The 17,670-nt window shown below is 34.3% G+C and overlaps 1 protein-coding gene across 1 annotated transcript in view; it reads right to left on the minus strand.

Annotated features, from left to right (window-relative positions):
* TMPRSS15 (transmembrane serine protease 15) overlaps positions 1-17,670 on the minus strand; it is a 51,211-nt gene that overhangs the window by 14,927 nt on the left and 18,614 nt on the right. The window contains exons 9-19 of the mRNA XM_058044203.1: positions 17,443-17,551; positions 14,894-15,003; positions 13,880-14,017; positions 13,134-13,283; positions 10,775-10,877; positions 10,160-10,310; positions 8,820-8,961; positions 5,392-5,481; positions 4,025-4,150; positions 3,450-3,581; positions 898-1,008 (exon numbers count right to left, since the gene is read on the minus strand). Coding sequence (XP_057900186.1) covers positions 898-1,008; positions 3,450-3,581; positions 4,025-4,150; positions 5,392-5,481; positions 8,820-8,961; positions 10,160-10,310; positions 10,775-10,877; positions 13,134-13,283; positions 13,880-14,017; positions 14,894-15,003; positions 17,443-17,551 — 1,362 coding nt within the window. The remainder of the gene's footprint in view (positions 1-897; positions 1,009-3,449; positions 3,582-4,024; positions 4,151-5,391; positions 5,482-8,819; positions 8,962-10,159; positions 10,311-10,774; positions 10,878-13,133; positions 13,284-13,879; positions 14,018-14,893; positions 15,004-17,442; positions 17,552-17,670) is intronic.

Genomic DNA, 17,670 nt, shown 5'->3' on the forward strand with positions numbered 1-17,670 from the left:
AGAGCAGTTGAACTGTTGTGCTAGGCCAAACATGATTTTAGCATTAGTCTTACATTCAAATTATTTATTTCCCTGCTATGTAAAATGAGTACAGATACTGTACACATGCATTTTGGAATGAATTTGGAAATTTGCACCTTGGAATTTCTTTGTAAAGCACCACTTTACCAGAGAAGTAAGGAATAGCAGTGAACAATGGATGCTGCTTTTGAAGCTGTGCCATCCATTCACCCCATGGAGTCCAGGTGGGCTGGAGGGTGCCATGTGTTATAGTTTGGCTTCACACCCACAAAACTATTTGGGAATTTCCACCAAGAACATGTTTATTCTCTACCCTGCACTACAGAATTTTCACTCTAATTAATTACAGCAAAACCCAGTATAATCTGGAAATACAAATTGAATACAGAAGAAAAGCATATGGTGAGTTTTCATTTAATTTTGAGGCCATTAAAAACAACTACAGTTTTCAGCACAGAGAAGCTTCCTACCTTTTCCAGAGTTCTTCACCAGATTCCATACACTATCTCAGAAAAGTGACTGTTTTCCTGGTCCTGACAAGCTCAGTGAGGTACTGCTGTGCAAATTGGCATGGCCTGCAGTGCTCTACATCAGCTGAGCTTCTGTGGCTGTTTTCCTGGCAATTCCTGCTAAATATGCATGGCTTGGGTTTGATATTAGGAAAAATGTCTTCAAAAGGGCTGCTAAGCATGTCAACCTGCAAAGTGGTGGAGTCACTATCCTTGGAAGGATTTAAAAGATGTGGAGATGTAGCACTGAGGGACGTGGTTTATCAGTGAACTTAGCAGCGCTGGATTAATGGTTCAAATTGATGATCTTAATAATCTTTCCAAACCTAAATTAATCTATGATTTCTTTGTAAGAAGGAAACCTTACTGCATTTTGCTTCGTCAGAGCCATCTTCACACTGAGGGACGTTGTCACACAGGTTGTGCAATGGGATGCATTTCCCACTGCCACACTGATGCTCATGAACTGTGCAAGCCCCTGAAGGGAAACAGGAGAGAAAAATTATTCTGTAGTTGTGAGGAAGGTTGATGTTCACAGGAGGTGTCAGAGTTCACCTGAAGAAAACAGTGTAGATATTATGAAGAACCTCTGATTTCCTTTTCTTTCCATTTCCACCCATCTCTCTTTCAAAATAAAGATAATTTTCAGATAAATAGAATATAATTAAGAATAAAATCTGTGGTACTCTGCCTTGTAGTTTCTGCTCTAGTTAGTGTTGCTCAGTTAGTAGTGTTCTTCCATTGCAAGTGATCAACATGGAAGTGAAAAGTCAAATCCTGCCAAAAGTGACTAATAATTTCAATTTTCAAATGTTCATCACTTTCAAAAATTTTAGAGACCTTAAGCTCTGTCAAATCAAGCATATGAGCAAAGAGGCAATGAGACCTGAGAGTCTCCTTCTGAAATGTATTTGTTAGGAAAGGTGGAAGAAACAAAAGCAAACAGAATGAATGAGGAAAGTGTTCATACAAGTAGGATTAAGCTACTTCAGAATCAGTTATACAATAAAAACAAATGAGGGGAAGAGTAAATGTAAAATTATAATTTTTTTCTGTGGCCAAATTACATTTTTAATGGCTTTATTTGTGTTACAGGAAATATGCAGGCATAAACTTAAATTCAACAAATTGTTTACCTTCCTGGACGTACTGACAGAAATATTTGATTATCTAAAGTCTTATTTAAAGCAAGATAATTGATTTACTTCTGAATTTTTAATATTTCTATAAAATGATTCATTCATCAATCAGCATGGTTTGTACCAAATGGAAGCAGAAGAATATGGTTTATAAAAAGCTTGAACCAGATTTTCACACAGTCAGTAACCATAACTAATGACAGATATTACACAGAACTTAGTTCTTAATTTAAAGTGTTTTTATTATATTGCATGCTGCCAAAAATTATTTCTGTTCAAATAAGTCTTACTTTTCCAAAACCCAATATTTCATAGAAAAAATAAAGTGCAAAGAAAAATCTGATTTCTTCTAAAGTTAATTTTTTTACTGACAATCCTTTTGTCCTTAAGCCTGTGTGCTAATGATATTAGTCTCTCTCCTTTGGCTGCAAAGATCATGAATAAGCACAATTCTTTTGCAAATGGAACATTTAAAATATATTTAACCAGAACTGGCAATGGCAACCCTGAGAATTCTGCCTTGGTAAGCTTAATTTTCATTTTACAAAGTGTGGGCAAGGCTGGCCCAGCAAAGGTGCTGAACCAGCTAAAAAAGAAAAAGGCAGAGAGTTGTTGGACTGAACAAATGTGATTGATAAGGCAGAACAAGAAGCAGCAAAATTTTCAAATGGACATTTAAACTAGCATCTCAGTCTCACACAATGGGATTAAACAGAGTTAATTTTATAAATGCAGACCAAAGGTGAAGATTTTAAAAAGTATTAATAAAAGTAATATTATAGTTACTACTGTGTATCCATGAAAAATCTGCCACTGGCTAAACAAACTGGGAGAAACTTGAGAGATTTCTGAGAGTTAAAGTAAAAAAAAGAGCCTAGATCCTTGCTGATCTTCTGTTCAGGTAAGTGCATGGTACTTCACACATTTCTGAATACATACTGCTTTTTCTTTCTCTGTTCTTCTCCTGTCAAACTTTTACAGAAGTAATACAAAGCCTCTAATTAATGCAGTCAAGATGTGGCCTCGAGTTTGTATAATTATTTGTCCTGCTAAGCTTATTACTGTTCCATGTAATTTGCATTATGCTTCATTTTGCATATTTTGGTGAGTTGATTGCTGAATTATGAGTGACAAATCTAACTGCAGACCCCAAGAAAATCAAGAGCCTTTCAGGAGGGATCTGGCTGGAACCAGAAACACTGCTGTCCAAATATTTAAGAGACTAGTTCTTCTCAGATTATTCACACACTGAAGACCAAATTTTTAGAGATGCAAGAAAGACCATATTACAACATTGATCAGAGCTACCACATACAGTGGTATATTCTCTTTTCTAGTGCATGTTATCAATAGTAAATATTTTACAAATGAATTTAAGCAGACTTTAATGACACATTGAAATTATTTAAAAAGTGATGCTTTTTCCTGTTTATTTTTTGTTTGTTTGGTTGGTTTTTTGTTGTTGTTTTTTTGTTTTTTAATAGGGAATAGTTAGTATTTGCCCTCTTAACATCTAAAAAGATATTGGTCAAAATAATGACTCAATTTTCCACATAATATCACAGATCTAGACATTGCTCCAATTACACTAAGAAACAAACCCATCACTTTTCCTGCCAGGAAATATAAAGTACAGATGAGTAACCAGCCTTTTTCTCTTTAACATTTCCATTTTTTTTCTACTGAGCAAATGCTGAGAGTCACTTTGTGCTCTCTATGTTTTCTGAAATACATTTGGCCAGTGGTTTAACCTCATAAATACAAAGGTTCAGATGCTTACTGAGATGGTAGCCAGTGGTGAAGTTTGCAAGAAATCCCTTCCCAGTTGAAGACTTGTCTGTCCGGAGGATCACTGTCATCTGGTTTGTTGTAGAGAAGACATCTGGCAGAGGGCCTCTCTCTGTGTAGACAGCTATTCAACAGGAAAACATGAATACATTCAACATATTTTGTTCCTATGTTTTTCAAAATGTTCTGGGTTCACAAGCAAATATTACCACCACAGGGATGTAGCTGCTCCCCCAAACCTAACTCAGATTGCTGTGGTCAGACCCCAACACCAGATTTGACTAATCAGCATAGAGCAATAAGGTTCAGCTAAGAGATTTTCCATCTGTTTGTCCACACACATAAACAGTCTGACTCCCTGAGAATTTCATCTCACACGGATTGCATGGAGAGCTGAGTGCATGAAAATGTTTTGGAAATCTGATGTCACATAAAGTGTGCTTTCTCAAATTTTTTTCTCTGAATTTCCTCTGAAATGAGAGGAATTTAATTTCCATGATATTATATCCCTCAGTTTGCTCCAGCTGTCTGATTACATTCATTTTAGTACCCACTGCTGCTACTTGCCCAAAAGTAAAGAATCTGGTCCTCTGCCATCTCTGATTTCAACCACATCATAAATATTTTCCAGATCAAAGACCTGAAAATGAAGCTGGATGTTTTTTCCATTTTCAGCATTCAAGTACCACACACCTGGAAAATAGTAAAAAACACACGCACACACATACAAATCACCTTTTCAGTAGTTGCATTTACTGTGCCATTTTCCTGTTGAAGTGCTTTGGGGGGGGAAAAAATCTCCTAAATTCTTAATAATCACCCAAGAAATTAAGAAGGTTAAATCTTGTATTTAAAAGCTGTCAAGATCCAAAATTCTATTGTTCCTCATTCTTGAAACATTTTTAAAAATTAATTTTAGGCTTCTACAACACAAACATATGTGTTTTTAATCATTTGTGTCATCTGTGCTTTCTCAAGGTAGTATATCCCACTATTTTCTGACACTGACAATGTGACAAATAGTCTTGTCACTTAAGTCTCATTTGATAGTAAGATAATTTTTATAATCAGTCACAGAAGCCTGTCTTTGAAGTTAAAATACCTCTTTGCTTCTGTTTAGCCTATACTTTCTCATATTTCATCTAAGTGTGGATACTATAGAAATCTTGTAAAGTAAAAAAAAATAATTCCATGGAGTGAAAAGTATTTTCTCACTAGCAGGAATCTCATTTGGGAACTTGTGGAATGAATCACGGAAATGTGAGCCATATCTCAAGCAGAGCAGAAACACAAAATGACAACTCTTATGATTACCATCCCAGCACAATTCTCCAGAATTGAAGGGATAAATAATTAAAATTTCATTAAGAAGCAATGACAGAGCTCTCTTCCTTGCTTTATCCATCAACAAGACGTAGTGAACCTCTTTGAAGCATTCACTTTTGCCAGCTCTCATTTAATCTAAATCAAGTAACATCAGTAGAATAACATCTTGCTAGTATGTTAAGAATCATTCAATAAAGGGAGGATTCTTTACAAAATGCATGCACATATTCTTTGCCTCTAGAAAATGTGAGCTATTTAACAGCAGAAGTGATGATATTAACCTGGCAGATACACCAGGTTATGGCAAAATGGGGACTTTCATCACCTTATGTGCTGCTGCATTGACATGAAGACATTTGACATCAGAGGCAGGATGGAATTGGCCAGTCTGGACCTGTTCCATTGGATTAAGCTTGTTTTCATCCCTTTTTATTCAGCTGGCACATGCTTAGCTTCAGCTCAGTACCATATAGAATGCACTGTATATGCCTTAGATCTTTTTTTTGTTTCTTTTTTGTTTGACAGCGTCTGAGTTGGAAAAGCAGATTTAGTATCTCTACTTTTATGTGGTTAAACTTCTCCTGAAGTTTTGGAAAAGAATGACTTACAAGAAGCTAAATTAGGGTAATTGTTTGGAAAGTTTGCAGAGCTGAATGTACTGTTTGGCTCCCAGAGTTCAACCGGCCCTCCACAGTCAGCTGGAAAAGAAAACATTTCAAAAACACAATTAACCTGCTGTCTTAATCCTTTAATCTGTGGTAACAATGATAATGTCTAAAAGTAATTTTCATGATTATTGGTCTGCACACTGTGACCATGACAGAAATAAGAAGACAAGAATATGATACAGTCATGTGCCTCATTTACAGTAATAAAAAAGCTAGGACCTAGCTAGTGCCTGACCACTCTTTTGGTGGAGAAATTATTCTTGCAGCAACAGCAGAGATACTCAAATCTAAAGGTCCTTTTTTCATCTAGCGAGTAAACTTTCAGCAAAAAACCACAAACTGTTCCTTTGTTTTCTTCAGGATCCCAAAAGCTTTAACAGCTAAACCTTCTCAGTAGTTAAACCAGTCATTTGCTCTTTCCTTAAAACAACTGTTCTAGTAGGAAAGACCTTTGTCATCAAGAGGTGTATGTACTTACAGGTAAAAAGTAATAAAATTTCTGTAAAAGCAAGTATTGTAGATATGTGTACACACATAAACATGCACTGACAACAGGAACACAGCTAACTGTACTTTATATATTTGATATTCTGTTTCAATTATAATTTTGATGGTGGTTTACATCCCAAATATATCAGCTTTGTGTTCAAAAACTTTACTTGATATTGAGAAATATTATTTCTTTTCATTTTAGCCATCAGAATGACTAAATGAATCATGAGAATGAACTTTGGTGTTTTCCCAATTTTGTTGCTCACAATTACTTCATTCAAAATGAACAGTGCTCCTCCCCTTGCTTCAGGAAATCATAAATTAAAGCAAAATAGCTTTACCTTTTTTTTTTTTTTTTTTTAATGTTTTATTCCTTGAATTAAAATTGTTGCCTTTTTTTTTTTACCTCTCAGATTTTGGCTAAACTTTAACTCTCTCCTCCCCATCCCTTATTCCCTTATGGCTCAAATGTGCATGCCATGATGTCTGATAGCATCTTACACTCTGAGCCCCTTGGTTGGGGACTGCCTAATTTATAAATTGTGCCAAGTCTGACCACTGAATCCCATTGGCAGAAAGCTAAAAAAAAAAAGAACCAAAACCCCAAAACCAAGAAAAATTTGAACTTCCTCACAACAGCCATTTTCTAGAACTTTCTATTTCACTGAATCACTCCTGGCAAGAAAAGCCAAAAGCTCAGAAAAGAAAAGGAACTGTTAACAATCTTATCCTGACTAATAATTATATTATGTTTCAGCCATATGGCTCAGAAGGAAGATTATTTTCTATAAATACCATGGACAGCAGATAAAGATTACATTTTTTTAATGGAACATTATGGCTTGTGAAATCTGATCCGGTCTTGACTACACATAAGGCACATTAGTAGTGATCTTTGTCTATCATGGAAAAATGAGAGAATAAATTGAATTTACTCATGTCTTGAAAAAATGTTTTAAAAATTTCCAGTGATCTTTGAACATAAATTCATAAGGAGTTATTAATACAGCTGAGAACCAAATAGTAATCACTACCAACAATCTTAGTTGAGCACAAGAGATGTGAGAGAGCACAACTTTTCTCAACATTTTAGAAATTGTACATGACCTGTATCTCTGTTCTTTGGTCTAAACTTCAGTTTATATTGACATAAGTATGGAATGTGCACTTTTCCACACTGTTGTTTGTGTTAAAAGATAGATTATAAATTAACATGAAGATGAAAGCAATCTTTGTTTTAGATGAAAGTGTAAGGTGACAGACTTGTACAAAAGACAAAAGCAAATCTGGCTTTCCCATGCCGCCATCAAAAATATCGCTTTTTACATTTCAAGGAGCTTTTGTGGCACTGTGAATGATGCCAGTGACTCGTACTGAAGCTCTAATTCTAGTAAAAGAAATTGACTCAGCTCAAATTCTTTCATGTCTTGTTTATGGACATGACATTTGCAGTGAAATCATTAGTGTTAGTAAGCTTGTACACATTCATCAAAGTCATTTCATGCTTTGAAGATGATTGATAACATTCGCTTTTTTTTCATTAGGTTACAGATAACACGTAGTAGCATGTACCAATAAAATTATGAAAGTTATTTTTTTCCCCAGCAACAGCTTAGACTGTCCTGTTGTACCATGGCTCCCTTTAATCTCTTTCATAAGGAGTTATAAGCCATATTACCATGTCCCTTTTTGGAATGCTAACATTTTATGACCATGCAGTGGGTAGAGATCTATAGTTTGATATTCCTTTGGTGTTTCTCAGAAGCACTCAGCCACTTTTAGCACAGGGCTGTTCCACCACTAATCATGAGTGCTGCTGACTTGTGAGGTGTGTTTACCCACAGCACCTGAAGGTTAGCTGGAGGGGGCAGGCATCAGCATCTCTCCACAAAATTACTTTAATAAAAACTGCTATTGAATTCCAAAACTCATTTTGAGAAACTAGGACTGAAATTACTACTGTTATTAAAATTTCATTTTGCTGACAGACACACCTTGTTGAACTTTACCTCCCTGTGTCTCATGATGGAGCTCTGAAACTGCATTTTACTCTTCCATTTAAAAGGCTTTTGCTTTGTCCTGATACAATAGATTTGGAGGTACAGATTTGAGGGAATAATAATAGTATACAGTGTTTCAACATGAATGCAATATGAATAGTCTTACTATTATTTTAATTTTAGACAATTTAGACAATTTTTAAAATTTTTTATGTTGTCAAGAGAGAAACTAGCTGCGCTTTGAAAGACACAGTAAATCTAATAAAAGGAACATGCTCAATTTTTGCTTTAATGATTTAAAGTTCTATCTGAACGGGCCTTTTGTAGAATTTTTTTTTTGTCCAAAATTTCATCCACTTGCAGAATAAATAACAAAGGAAACCCCATCTGATATTTTAATGATTTTTCCACAAGGAAAAATGATTGAAATATCAGATTTTTTTAGATTTTATCAGATTTTAATTTTTTTTTTGGTTTTTGCTTTGAATAGGCTTGGACTTCTTTATCATCATATACAACGTTTCCTCTCTCTTTTATATAAGCTATTGAGATTTATAAGTATAGTTACAGGTATTCTCTTTGAGGTTTTTTTGTTTGTTTGTTTTTCTTTGTTCGATTTTTTTTTCTGTGAGATTTTCCTGTTTAGCTCTGTGAAACTGGAATGTTTGGAGTAAGCTTTGACCTCTGTGCTTTCCTCTAAAATGCTCTGCAGCTGGAAGGGTCTGGAGAGGCATGGAGCTTGATCTTAGTGCGTTATCCCACAGACAACTTTATGATGCCGATAAGAGGTTTTGATAAAACTGAGGTTTAAAATTCTGACCCACTCAAACTCAGATACATCAGGAGGAAATCAACAGTGATTTGGTGTTGACTTACTGGGAACCAATGGGGTGGTGGCAGTAGTTGGCCTCACAGTGGGCTCTACATAATTGTCCTCATTGCACTTTCCCTTTGTCAGGCCAATGTCGTCCAGGGCAATGTCACTGGGACCACGCCTTTTAAAGGCATCAAAAATAACCTGAATTCAGGGAAAAAAAAATCAGAATTTTACAATTTAATGAACCATTTTCAGCTGACTATGCTGCACCATTCTGTCTTTTCTTGAATGCTCTTATTTCCACTGTAGTCTACGCTGGTGCTACACTCAGGGGAAGGTTTGCAGTGAAATTCTCTCTCGTTGGGGATGAGGCAGAATTTCTCACAAAACAAAACAGCACTATGCAAACTGAGTGGATCATTCTAAGGAATGTAGTAGCTTCTTCATTTAAATGATGATCATGATTCAAAAATATTCAATACCTTTGCTTTTTATATCTATTTTTAAAATGTAATTTTAAAAGCAGTTCTGCATTGCTCATCAGCCCAAACTTCTCCTGAACTAATGGCACAAAAAGCTAAAACTAATCTCATTTGATTTTAACTGCTCTTTAATATCCACATATTTAAAGTAATCCTGCAAACAAGGAATTAGAGCTGGTGAACTACAGTTAGGCTTAGCAATCTTTTTGAGATCATATGTGGTTACATATTTCCTGGAAATCTGATGCAGCCAGGTCACACATGCATTTATTTCCTCAGATGTTAAATGCATCTTTCTAGCAGTGCTAGAAATCAATCAAAACTACTGTAGCAAGGCAAACCATCCCAAATGCCTATAAAAAGAAATTGTTTTCAAAAGAGAGGTGCTGAAAGAATTGTCTGGAATAAACCTCCTCCTTTTGTTTACAGATAAGTCATGTCAGTTGTTAATCATTGAACTTCCATCTGCAACACACTTTCAGTGGATTAATCTGTAAGTAATTAGTGAAAACACTGATTAACAATCTGAAGTAATTTAAATTGAAATCTTCTCATGGCTAAACACTTCACATCACCCTCACTATTGAGATTTTATATTCCACAGCAGATTTTGATAGGCTTTGAACACTCTTGTTTTGTGGAAAGCTCTCATGATAACATTCATTTTTCCTGGACAATGATCATGTTTTCTGAAATATTAATACTTTAAATTCCAGAGTAGGGAAAGGGGGCTGTGGGAATTTAAATGGGGATTCCAGTCTTCTGTATGCTAATATTTGTTTGATGGTAGATATTTTAAAATGATACTAAGTATTATCTTTGGAATAGTGGAATTTTGGATTCATTTCACAAAAATCTCTGATATCAGTTTAGCTAAAATAAATGAAAAAAGAAGAAAAAAAAGCAGCTAAACAAACCTTAAAATCAGAAGTTTCATTTAAAGTTACTTGTCCATAATTCCAGTTGTTTCCATAGTTTCCTTGTTTCTCAAAAATTATCTTTTCCTGACCACGCTCATTGCTTATGCTGACTCTTAAACGGTAAACATTATCCCCATACATGAAATACCTAGAGGGGGAAAAGCATTTTATTAGAACAAAGTCAGAATTAGAATAAAGTCAGAATCCATGAAAAAATGTCACTCTTTTTATTTTACAATGTTTCATGAAATCAGGATTAATTTGAAGCAAGCATGAAAATAATATTAATTGTATGTTTAAATTACACCTGGAAGGGTAGAGACCTATTTAAGCTTCATGATGAAAAACATTTCAGGGATTCTAAGTATCCTTTTTGCATAGAAATGAATATTGGATGCAGGGTGAAAAAGAAAATACATCATAGCTAACTGCAAAAGTCAAAGCTATGCAGGAGTTAAACTTCAGGCCTGGAGCTGAGACTGATTGTGGAAATCCAAACAGAACCAGGCTGGTGCTGCCGGCACGCTGAGTGGGAGTAATATTTTAAATGAAAGAAAGCTCTTTGGGTACATTCTTAAACAAAATGCAAGTTCAGGAATTATGTAACAATACCAGAAGCTTAGACAATAGGTGTCTGAAGGGACCAAAGGCAAGCTCAGGATCCGGACCCGCTCTTCTGTGAATCCAAGCCCAATGGGTGTTGAAATATAAAATCCTGCAAGATAATGGTCACAATTTAGCCAGGACAGAAGAAATATCTTTTTTACTTTTTTACTTATTGAATTAGAGTTTTTATATTTTAAACAACATCAAGCACAGATAGTGCTGCATGATTTGGAAGACTCCCGACACAGTAAATGTGAGGGATTATCCCAAGATATGTTCATCAAAGAGTTATTATATTGAGCTTTTAAACTTCTTGGATACTCCTCAGAACTAGATGAGCAATGGGAAATTAGTCTTCTCCAAGTCAGTGGGAATTCTGCCTTATATTCTCTGAAGGGAGCAATACTCCTGCCTTTATAAAAATGTCTTCCTGTTTGATATTGATAGTGATTTTGCTGAAGAATTTCCCAACATTTTCATAATCTGTATCCACAAATGACAATGGGAAATATGGATTTTGTGTTGAGAGGGTGACAGAATGACTATGTGAATATTTTATAGCAAGGTGAGGCATTATAAACCAACAAACAACAAAAAAAAAAAAAACCCTTTATGTGTGACATTAAGTTTGTAGCTTTTTTCTGAGATAATTTGTTGCAGCAGCTGGGAATTTGGACTTCTTGTCACCATATGAGGTCACGCCATAGAAACACTGAAATTAGTCATAAGAAATGCAAACTTAGTCAGCTTTAAAATAAAATTCTTGCTTTATTTAAATCATGGGTGTAATCTTGTATTTTCTTCTATCTAATCAATATATATATATGCAAATATTATATTAAGAGAATTTTCAAATTAATATAGTTATAATTATATGAATTAAATTATATACGCTGTATTCTGTTATTTATACATCCAGATTATCTAGTTTTTTCAAATGAGAGGCTAAAATTCCTGAAAATTAATCTGAAATCTTAATCAGGCCTTTAATTTCCTCTGTTGACTTAGAGAGCATGCAGTAAAATAGACATGATGCCTAACTTAAAGATAAAAGTTCTTAATATAATTCTCTGTTTTATCAATTCCCTGAGCATTCGTAATCAATTTTTGAATGTGTATTAAGGCCTTTACTTTTCAGGAGAAGAAAAAAACAAAAAAAAGTGTTTCATGAAGGTAATAGCTTGATATTTATGATGCAATTTACTCAAAATACAGGTCAGAAATTTAAATATGCAATACAGTAGTAACATTACACATAGGAACATTGCATATTTCAGCTTAGACTTGGCATAGGAAAACTGAGAGCCCCTAAAATGCATTAATATTTTTTGAGAGAAAGAAATCATTGTCAAGTGTTTTGTTAAAAAAATTTACATTCTTTCATCTGATTTGCATTCTAGGAGCCCAATGGGAAGACAAAACAGTGTTCTGAAGATTGTTTAGAAAATGTGCTTTTACTCAGAAAGGGGTGCATAATTTCTATCTGATAAAGTGCAGAATACTATTTTTTCTTTTCCCAGGAGTAACTTCTTTCAGAATAATTTGCAATTTTCCCATTCATTTGTCACTGAATAAATTTTATGTAAGTCTTGCATAGAATACATATAAACATTGCAAAATCCAATTTGTATTTTATCTGGTTTTAGCTGGACTGACAAATCACCTGAGACAGCGATTGTTTGGCTTTATTATTAAAATAGAAAAACACTTATGGAGTCTAATGCAGATATAAGGATTCATGATACATTCAAAATCCAATTCCTATCAGTATTGTCTCTTTAAACAGATTCCACTTTTGATATGACCATTCTTCTAATAAAGTTATTTAACTGTAACAGTTACTGGAGTGTTTGCGGTGTGTTTGGCACAGTAGGTCAGTTTGCTGCGCAGTAACCAGGGACACAGATGCCCCCTGAAAACTGCAGGTCAGCTTTATTCAAATCAAAATTATTTTGTGACAACCATGAGGATGTCAGCAGGAGAGAGGGATGAAACAGAAGTGATTTGCCTAATAATGCAATTATACCTTTTTTCCCCCTCAAGTTATACATACAGGTTTTTGACCTATAGCATTTTTGCCCAATAGAAATTTCTTTCTCAGATAAAGCATTTTGGTGTAATAAAAGCATTGAAATTTTTAGTACCTCACACTTAAATAATTTTACTTTTTTTTTTTCCTTTTAGTTTTGGTATATTTCCACAAGATGGCAATCAGAAGGATAAAACATTTAATCTGGTAACACTGACATTTTTATTGCAGAATAATACAACATTTTAGTAATACCACCATGAAGAATCCATAATGCAGTGACATAAGCTAAATCAAGTTTTTCCTTCAATCTTCAAGCCACTTTTTTGATCTTACCTGAAAAGTTGCCAAATGTATGATCAAATTCAGGACCACTCATCAAGGGAAAGGTAGGACCCTGAACTCTCTCCCAGTCTGAATCATCATCCAAATCTTGTATCCAGAAACAAAAGCCGTCTTCAAAAGTGCAGTTGATTTTCTCATAATCTGTGAATAAGAACTTCTAGTAAATAAAAGATGACAGAGATGGTGAGTTTTTTCTTAGAATTACACGGGGAGCAGTGATGAATAATGTCAGTTTTTAAATATGTTTGTAAATCAGCCTACAGTGACTTAATTTCCTCTATAGGAAATGCAACAAAATTACTCAAATAAGCGTGTTTTCCTGAATGTTGTTTCTAGATGTTGTTCTGAATGTTTTATTTTATAAAGACATTGTGGTCAATGATTTCATAGTGTTTAGTGAACAAGCTGGCTGAGAGGAATCTGATGGAGGTGCAGACACAGTTTTATTTATTTATTTATGAATTTTGTAAGACATCACTCTACTGCTAGATACAGGCCTGTAAACATGTGTATGGCCTTACAGGAATAATTTATTTGATATTTAAACCAGTATGAATTTATTCAAAATGGATCTAGATATTGGACTGAGGCCAGAAAATGTTGCTTCCGTTTCCACTGCCATTTTCTCAAACTGAAAGTGTAGATTCACCAAAATTTTGGGATAAAAAAGAAACAACAAAACCAGACACATACACATACACACACAGAGAGAACACACACACACAGAGAACACTTACTGTTCAGTTCACTTGCATTAAATGCAGTGTATGTTGCATTAAAGCCATTATAATTCTCTGCATAATCGGACATAAACAGTGCTGTAACCTCATGAGAAAAAATGTAAATTGTTTCAGGATTGGTCCCTGACAGAGAAGCTGAAAACAAATAAAAAAACCCAACATACAGTCAGAGAGAAAATAAACACAGGCACATTAAAATTTCCAGTATTGTCATAAAACCATAGTGGATTAGTTTATTGAGTCTTAAGGAATGCTTTTCCTGTTGTACTGTGATCCTGCTACAATAGCTTCAAACCTGTGAAGCATTTAGCTGTTTGGCTGACATATAAATATTCTGCATATTCCATCTCTCATATCCACCAATATGGATACCAGCTAGTTTTCTGCCATTTCTCATTCCCATTCTCTACCTATTTCCAAAAATAAGGATAAATAATAGTATATCTTTCTGATATACTATTCTTCCTACAGTCTATCTTCAGAATATGTTTTCAATCTCTCATAGAATTCAGCTGTAGAGACTGAGTCTTATGAAAAATGGGTACAATCCCAGTTTTCAGAGTAGAATATAGAGACAAGGTATCATCAGTATTTCAAGATCTGAGGAAAACAATGTATTTACAAATACTTGGTAAAGATTTTCAGGAAGTTTTGTAGCAATTCTCCCACTTTTTCAGTTTAGATACTTTCATTTTATGTTACTGCGTGTGATATTACAGGAACTTCTGACAATATATTTCCAATGAAACATGGACCCCACAAGACCATGAGGGGGATAAAATTATGAAGATCATTTCAATAAGATCTCAAAAAAACAAATAAAATTTTCATAATATATAAGGCTTTTATCTGGTCAAATTAAAAGGCAGACAGGTATATTGAGATTGTCTAACAGGGTAAATTCATGCAGATCCAGTCTTCCTTTTAAACATACATGTGCAGCTTTTGATACCTCAAAATGCTTATTTTACCATTTAGATTTTAGTATTGTTAGCTGAAAAATAAACTTACCTCTTAAAACTTTGTTTTGTCCTAATCCTTCAAAAATACTCAGCTCATCTGCATATGGTTGTGTTTCAAAAGAAGTGAAGTTCAGTTTAATGGACAACCCTTGAGGCACTCTAAGGCAACAAAGCAAACAAACTCAAAACAGAAAATCTATTATTTCACTTCAGTAAAGTCATTGAAGTCATTGAATGTTTGAATGATAGGTTCAGAAGCAACATGAAATTATCTTAATCAAGATTATTAATCAAGATGATCTATTTGTCTAACTTCCAGCTTGTAAAATTGCCAAAAAAATTTGACATAAACCTTTTGTAACAGTGTGCGCACATCTTTAAGCCCTGGAGTTAAGTGTATTCTAGAAATGGAATGTTCTGAACTCTAGAAACTAATTATCAGTTCTAGAAGGGTTTTTTGGATGGTTTTGGCTGGGTTTTGTTGTCCTCTGCATCTCACTGAATTGCAATCCCTTTTTTCATACATTTTACTCTTATATATCTCACTGCTCAGGTAGACTTCCCAAACCCAGAGGAACAGTATCAAGATATCAACATGAACAGCAAGATACCAAAATGTCTCTCCTGAAAGTCCAAAACACTGTCTCTTATGACAAAAACAGGGTTTGCAAGCAGGTTTGATAATGTAAAGCCCACTCTTTGGGAAATTGTTACAAATCAAAATCATCACACCCAAAGTTTAATGACCAGAACTCACTTGAAGTAAAGCGTAAAAATTCTTGGCCTTATTTTGCTACAGTTATGCTCTATGAATAATCTACAATTATGCTCTATGAATAATCTATATTTAATTTTTTTCCCATTTCCTTTGCACTAGACACATATGGTAGTCAAAATTCTAAAACATTACCAGCTTAGTTACCACTATGTGGATTTGTTTTCAAAATTCAAACTCCATGAAAATAATCTTTTAACAGCAATCTGCTGGTGCCTATCAGTAATGATAAGTAGAAAAAGGTGAAATAAATACTTAGATATTTTGCCTTTTAAAATTTTTTGTTCTTGTAGTAATTTTATATTTCTCCAGATAGAGGAAACAGCTTTGGTTAGAAAAGAGTAAAACATATAGTTGGAAGGTTCAGGAAGCTAAACTTTCAGGGAAATATTGAGCATATTGCTCTCTAAGGAGAGGACGTTGGATCTTCATTTAGAGTTAAAGGGCATGAAAAAAGCTCTTCCTAAAGGTAATGGGGAAATATTTCTAGACAAAGGCAAATCCAATCTCAGATGTATTATAGGTTGCCTTCTAACACATTTTTATAGGGATAATAAAAAATGTAGGTTATTGGAAAACCCAAAAGTTCCCTCATGGAAACAACTCTGGAAGAAAGACAAAATTTGAGTGCCACTTTGAATTTCTTAGGGCTCTACTCTCAGCGTGGCTTGATTTCTTAAAGCAGTTAAGTGGAAATTAGTTCAGGCGGTTGCTTTTCGTCATTTTTCAATCTGTAATTACACATATCTGCAGAACCTCTACCGTATTATTCGCAATTGCTCATGATTCTTTCCATAATGATGTTTTTACCAGCTACACCCCTGGTATAGATATCCACCTAGTACAATGCTTTCTGCAGCTATAGCAGCTCTTGGAGCAACACCAACAGGGTAGAAGGAAGGAGGGCACTGGGACCATGTTTATTTACTGAGCTCAAATTCTGCAATGCCCTGAAGTGAGGAACAAGGCAGATATACTCAGAAGGGAAAAAAAAAAAATTGTTTTCTTTTCCTGGGACACATCTGTATTTTAAAGCCAGGTGTTGTCAGTAATTACTGGTGAGCAGTACCACTGAGGATGAGAAGGAAAAAATGTGCTAAACAGAAGGAAAACCAAGATTTCAGGCTAAAGATGAAAGTTCTGAACAAAATCAAAGCTTAACACTTTCAAAGGAGCCTTTGGAATGAGAAGCTCGAACCTTTTGCAATTTTAAAGGCAATTTCTTAATCTCCTTTGAAATCTGCCAAATGAATACTTCTCAGAATCAAAGAGCAGCCATTATTATGAAACCATAATAAGAATGACTGCCTTTCAAAGCAGTAACTTCTGAATTGACAGTCATAGGAGAGATTTTTAGGACTGTCTAACTTGTGATCATCCAATTTTTTTTTTGATATGTACTTTTGGATGAGATTTATCATATAGTGTGGCTACCTTTTTTCTCCCTGTCCCAAGAAATGTACCTAGAGAGTCAAAATTAGAGTTGTCCCTATCTGTAGGTATATATCCTTGATAAAAAAAATGAATTCTACTTCTTGTTCCTGAGGCTTAAGAGGTATTTGGTGCTTTTATGTAAATAATATAATATAATATAATATAATATAATATAATATAATATAATATAATATAATATAATATAATATAATATAATAATAAAATATAATAACTTTATAATTCTAAAACATACTTCTAAATTACATGGAATTTTCTATGCTGAGGTATTTGGGAATAAAAGCAAATGACATAAGACTATTGTGCAGGAAACAAGATCACCTCATAATCCAAAAAAATGTTAGGTACAAAATTATTGGAAAATGGCTTACATTATTATCCATTTGCAAACAATGTTTTCATTATATGGCTTTGGATAATTCATAGAGTGAAAAAACCCAGAGGAGAGAGTCAACATGAATTGTCCATCACAAACTGCAGCTGTAAAGATATAATGAAGAACATTTGTCAGAATGACATTTGAAAAACAGAATCAGAGCCAAAATGTGGGTGACCCTGGATATTGATTTACATGGATTACCTTGTAACTGCTTTGTAAG

This window comes from Melospiza georgiana, chromosome 2, assembly GCF_028018845.1.
Source record: "Melospiza georgiana isolate bMelGeo1 chromosome 2, bMelGeo1.pri, whole genome shotgun sequence".
Lineage (NCBI taxonomy): Eukaryota > Metazoa > Chordata > Aves > Passeriformes > Passerellidae > Melospiza > Melospiza georgiana.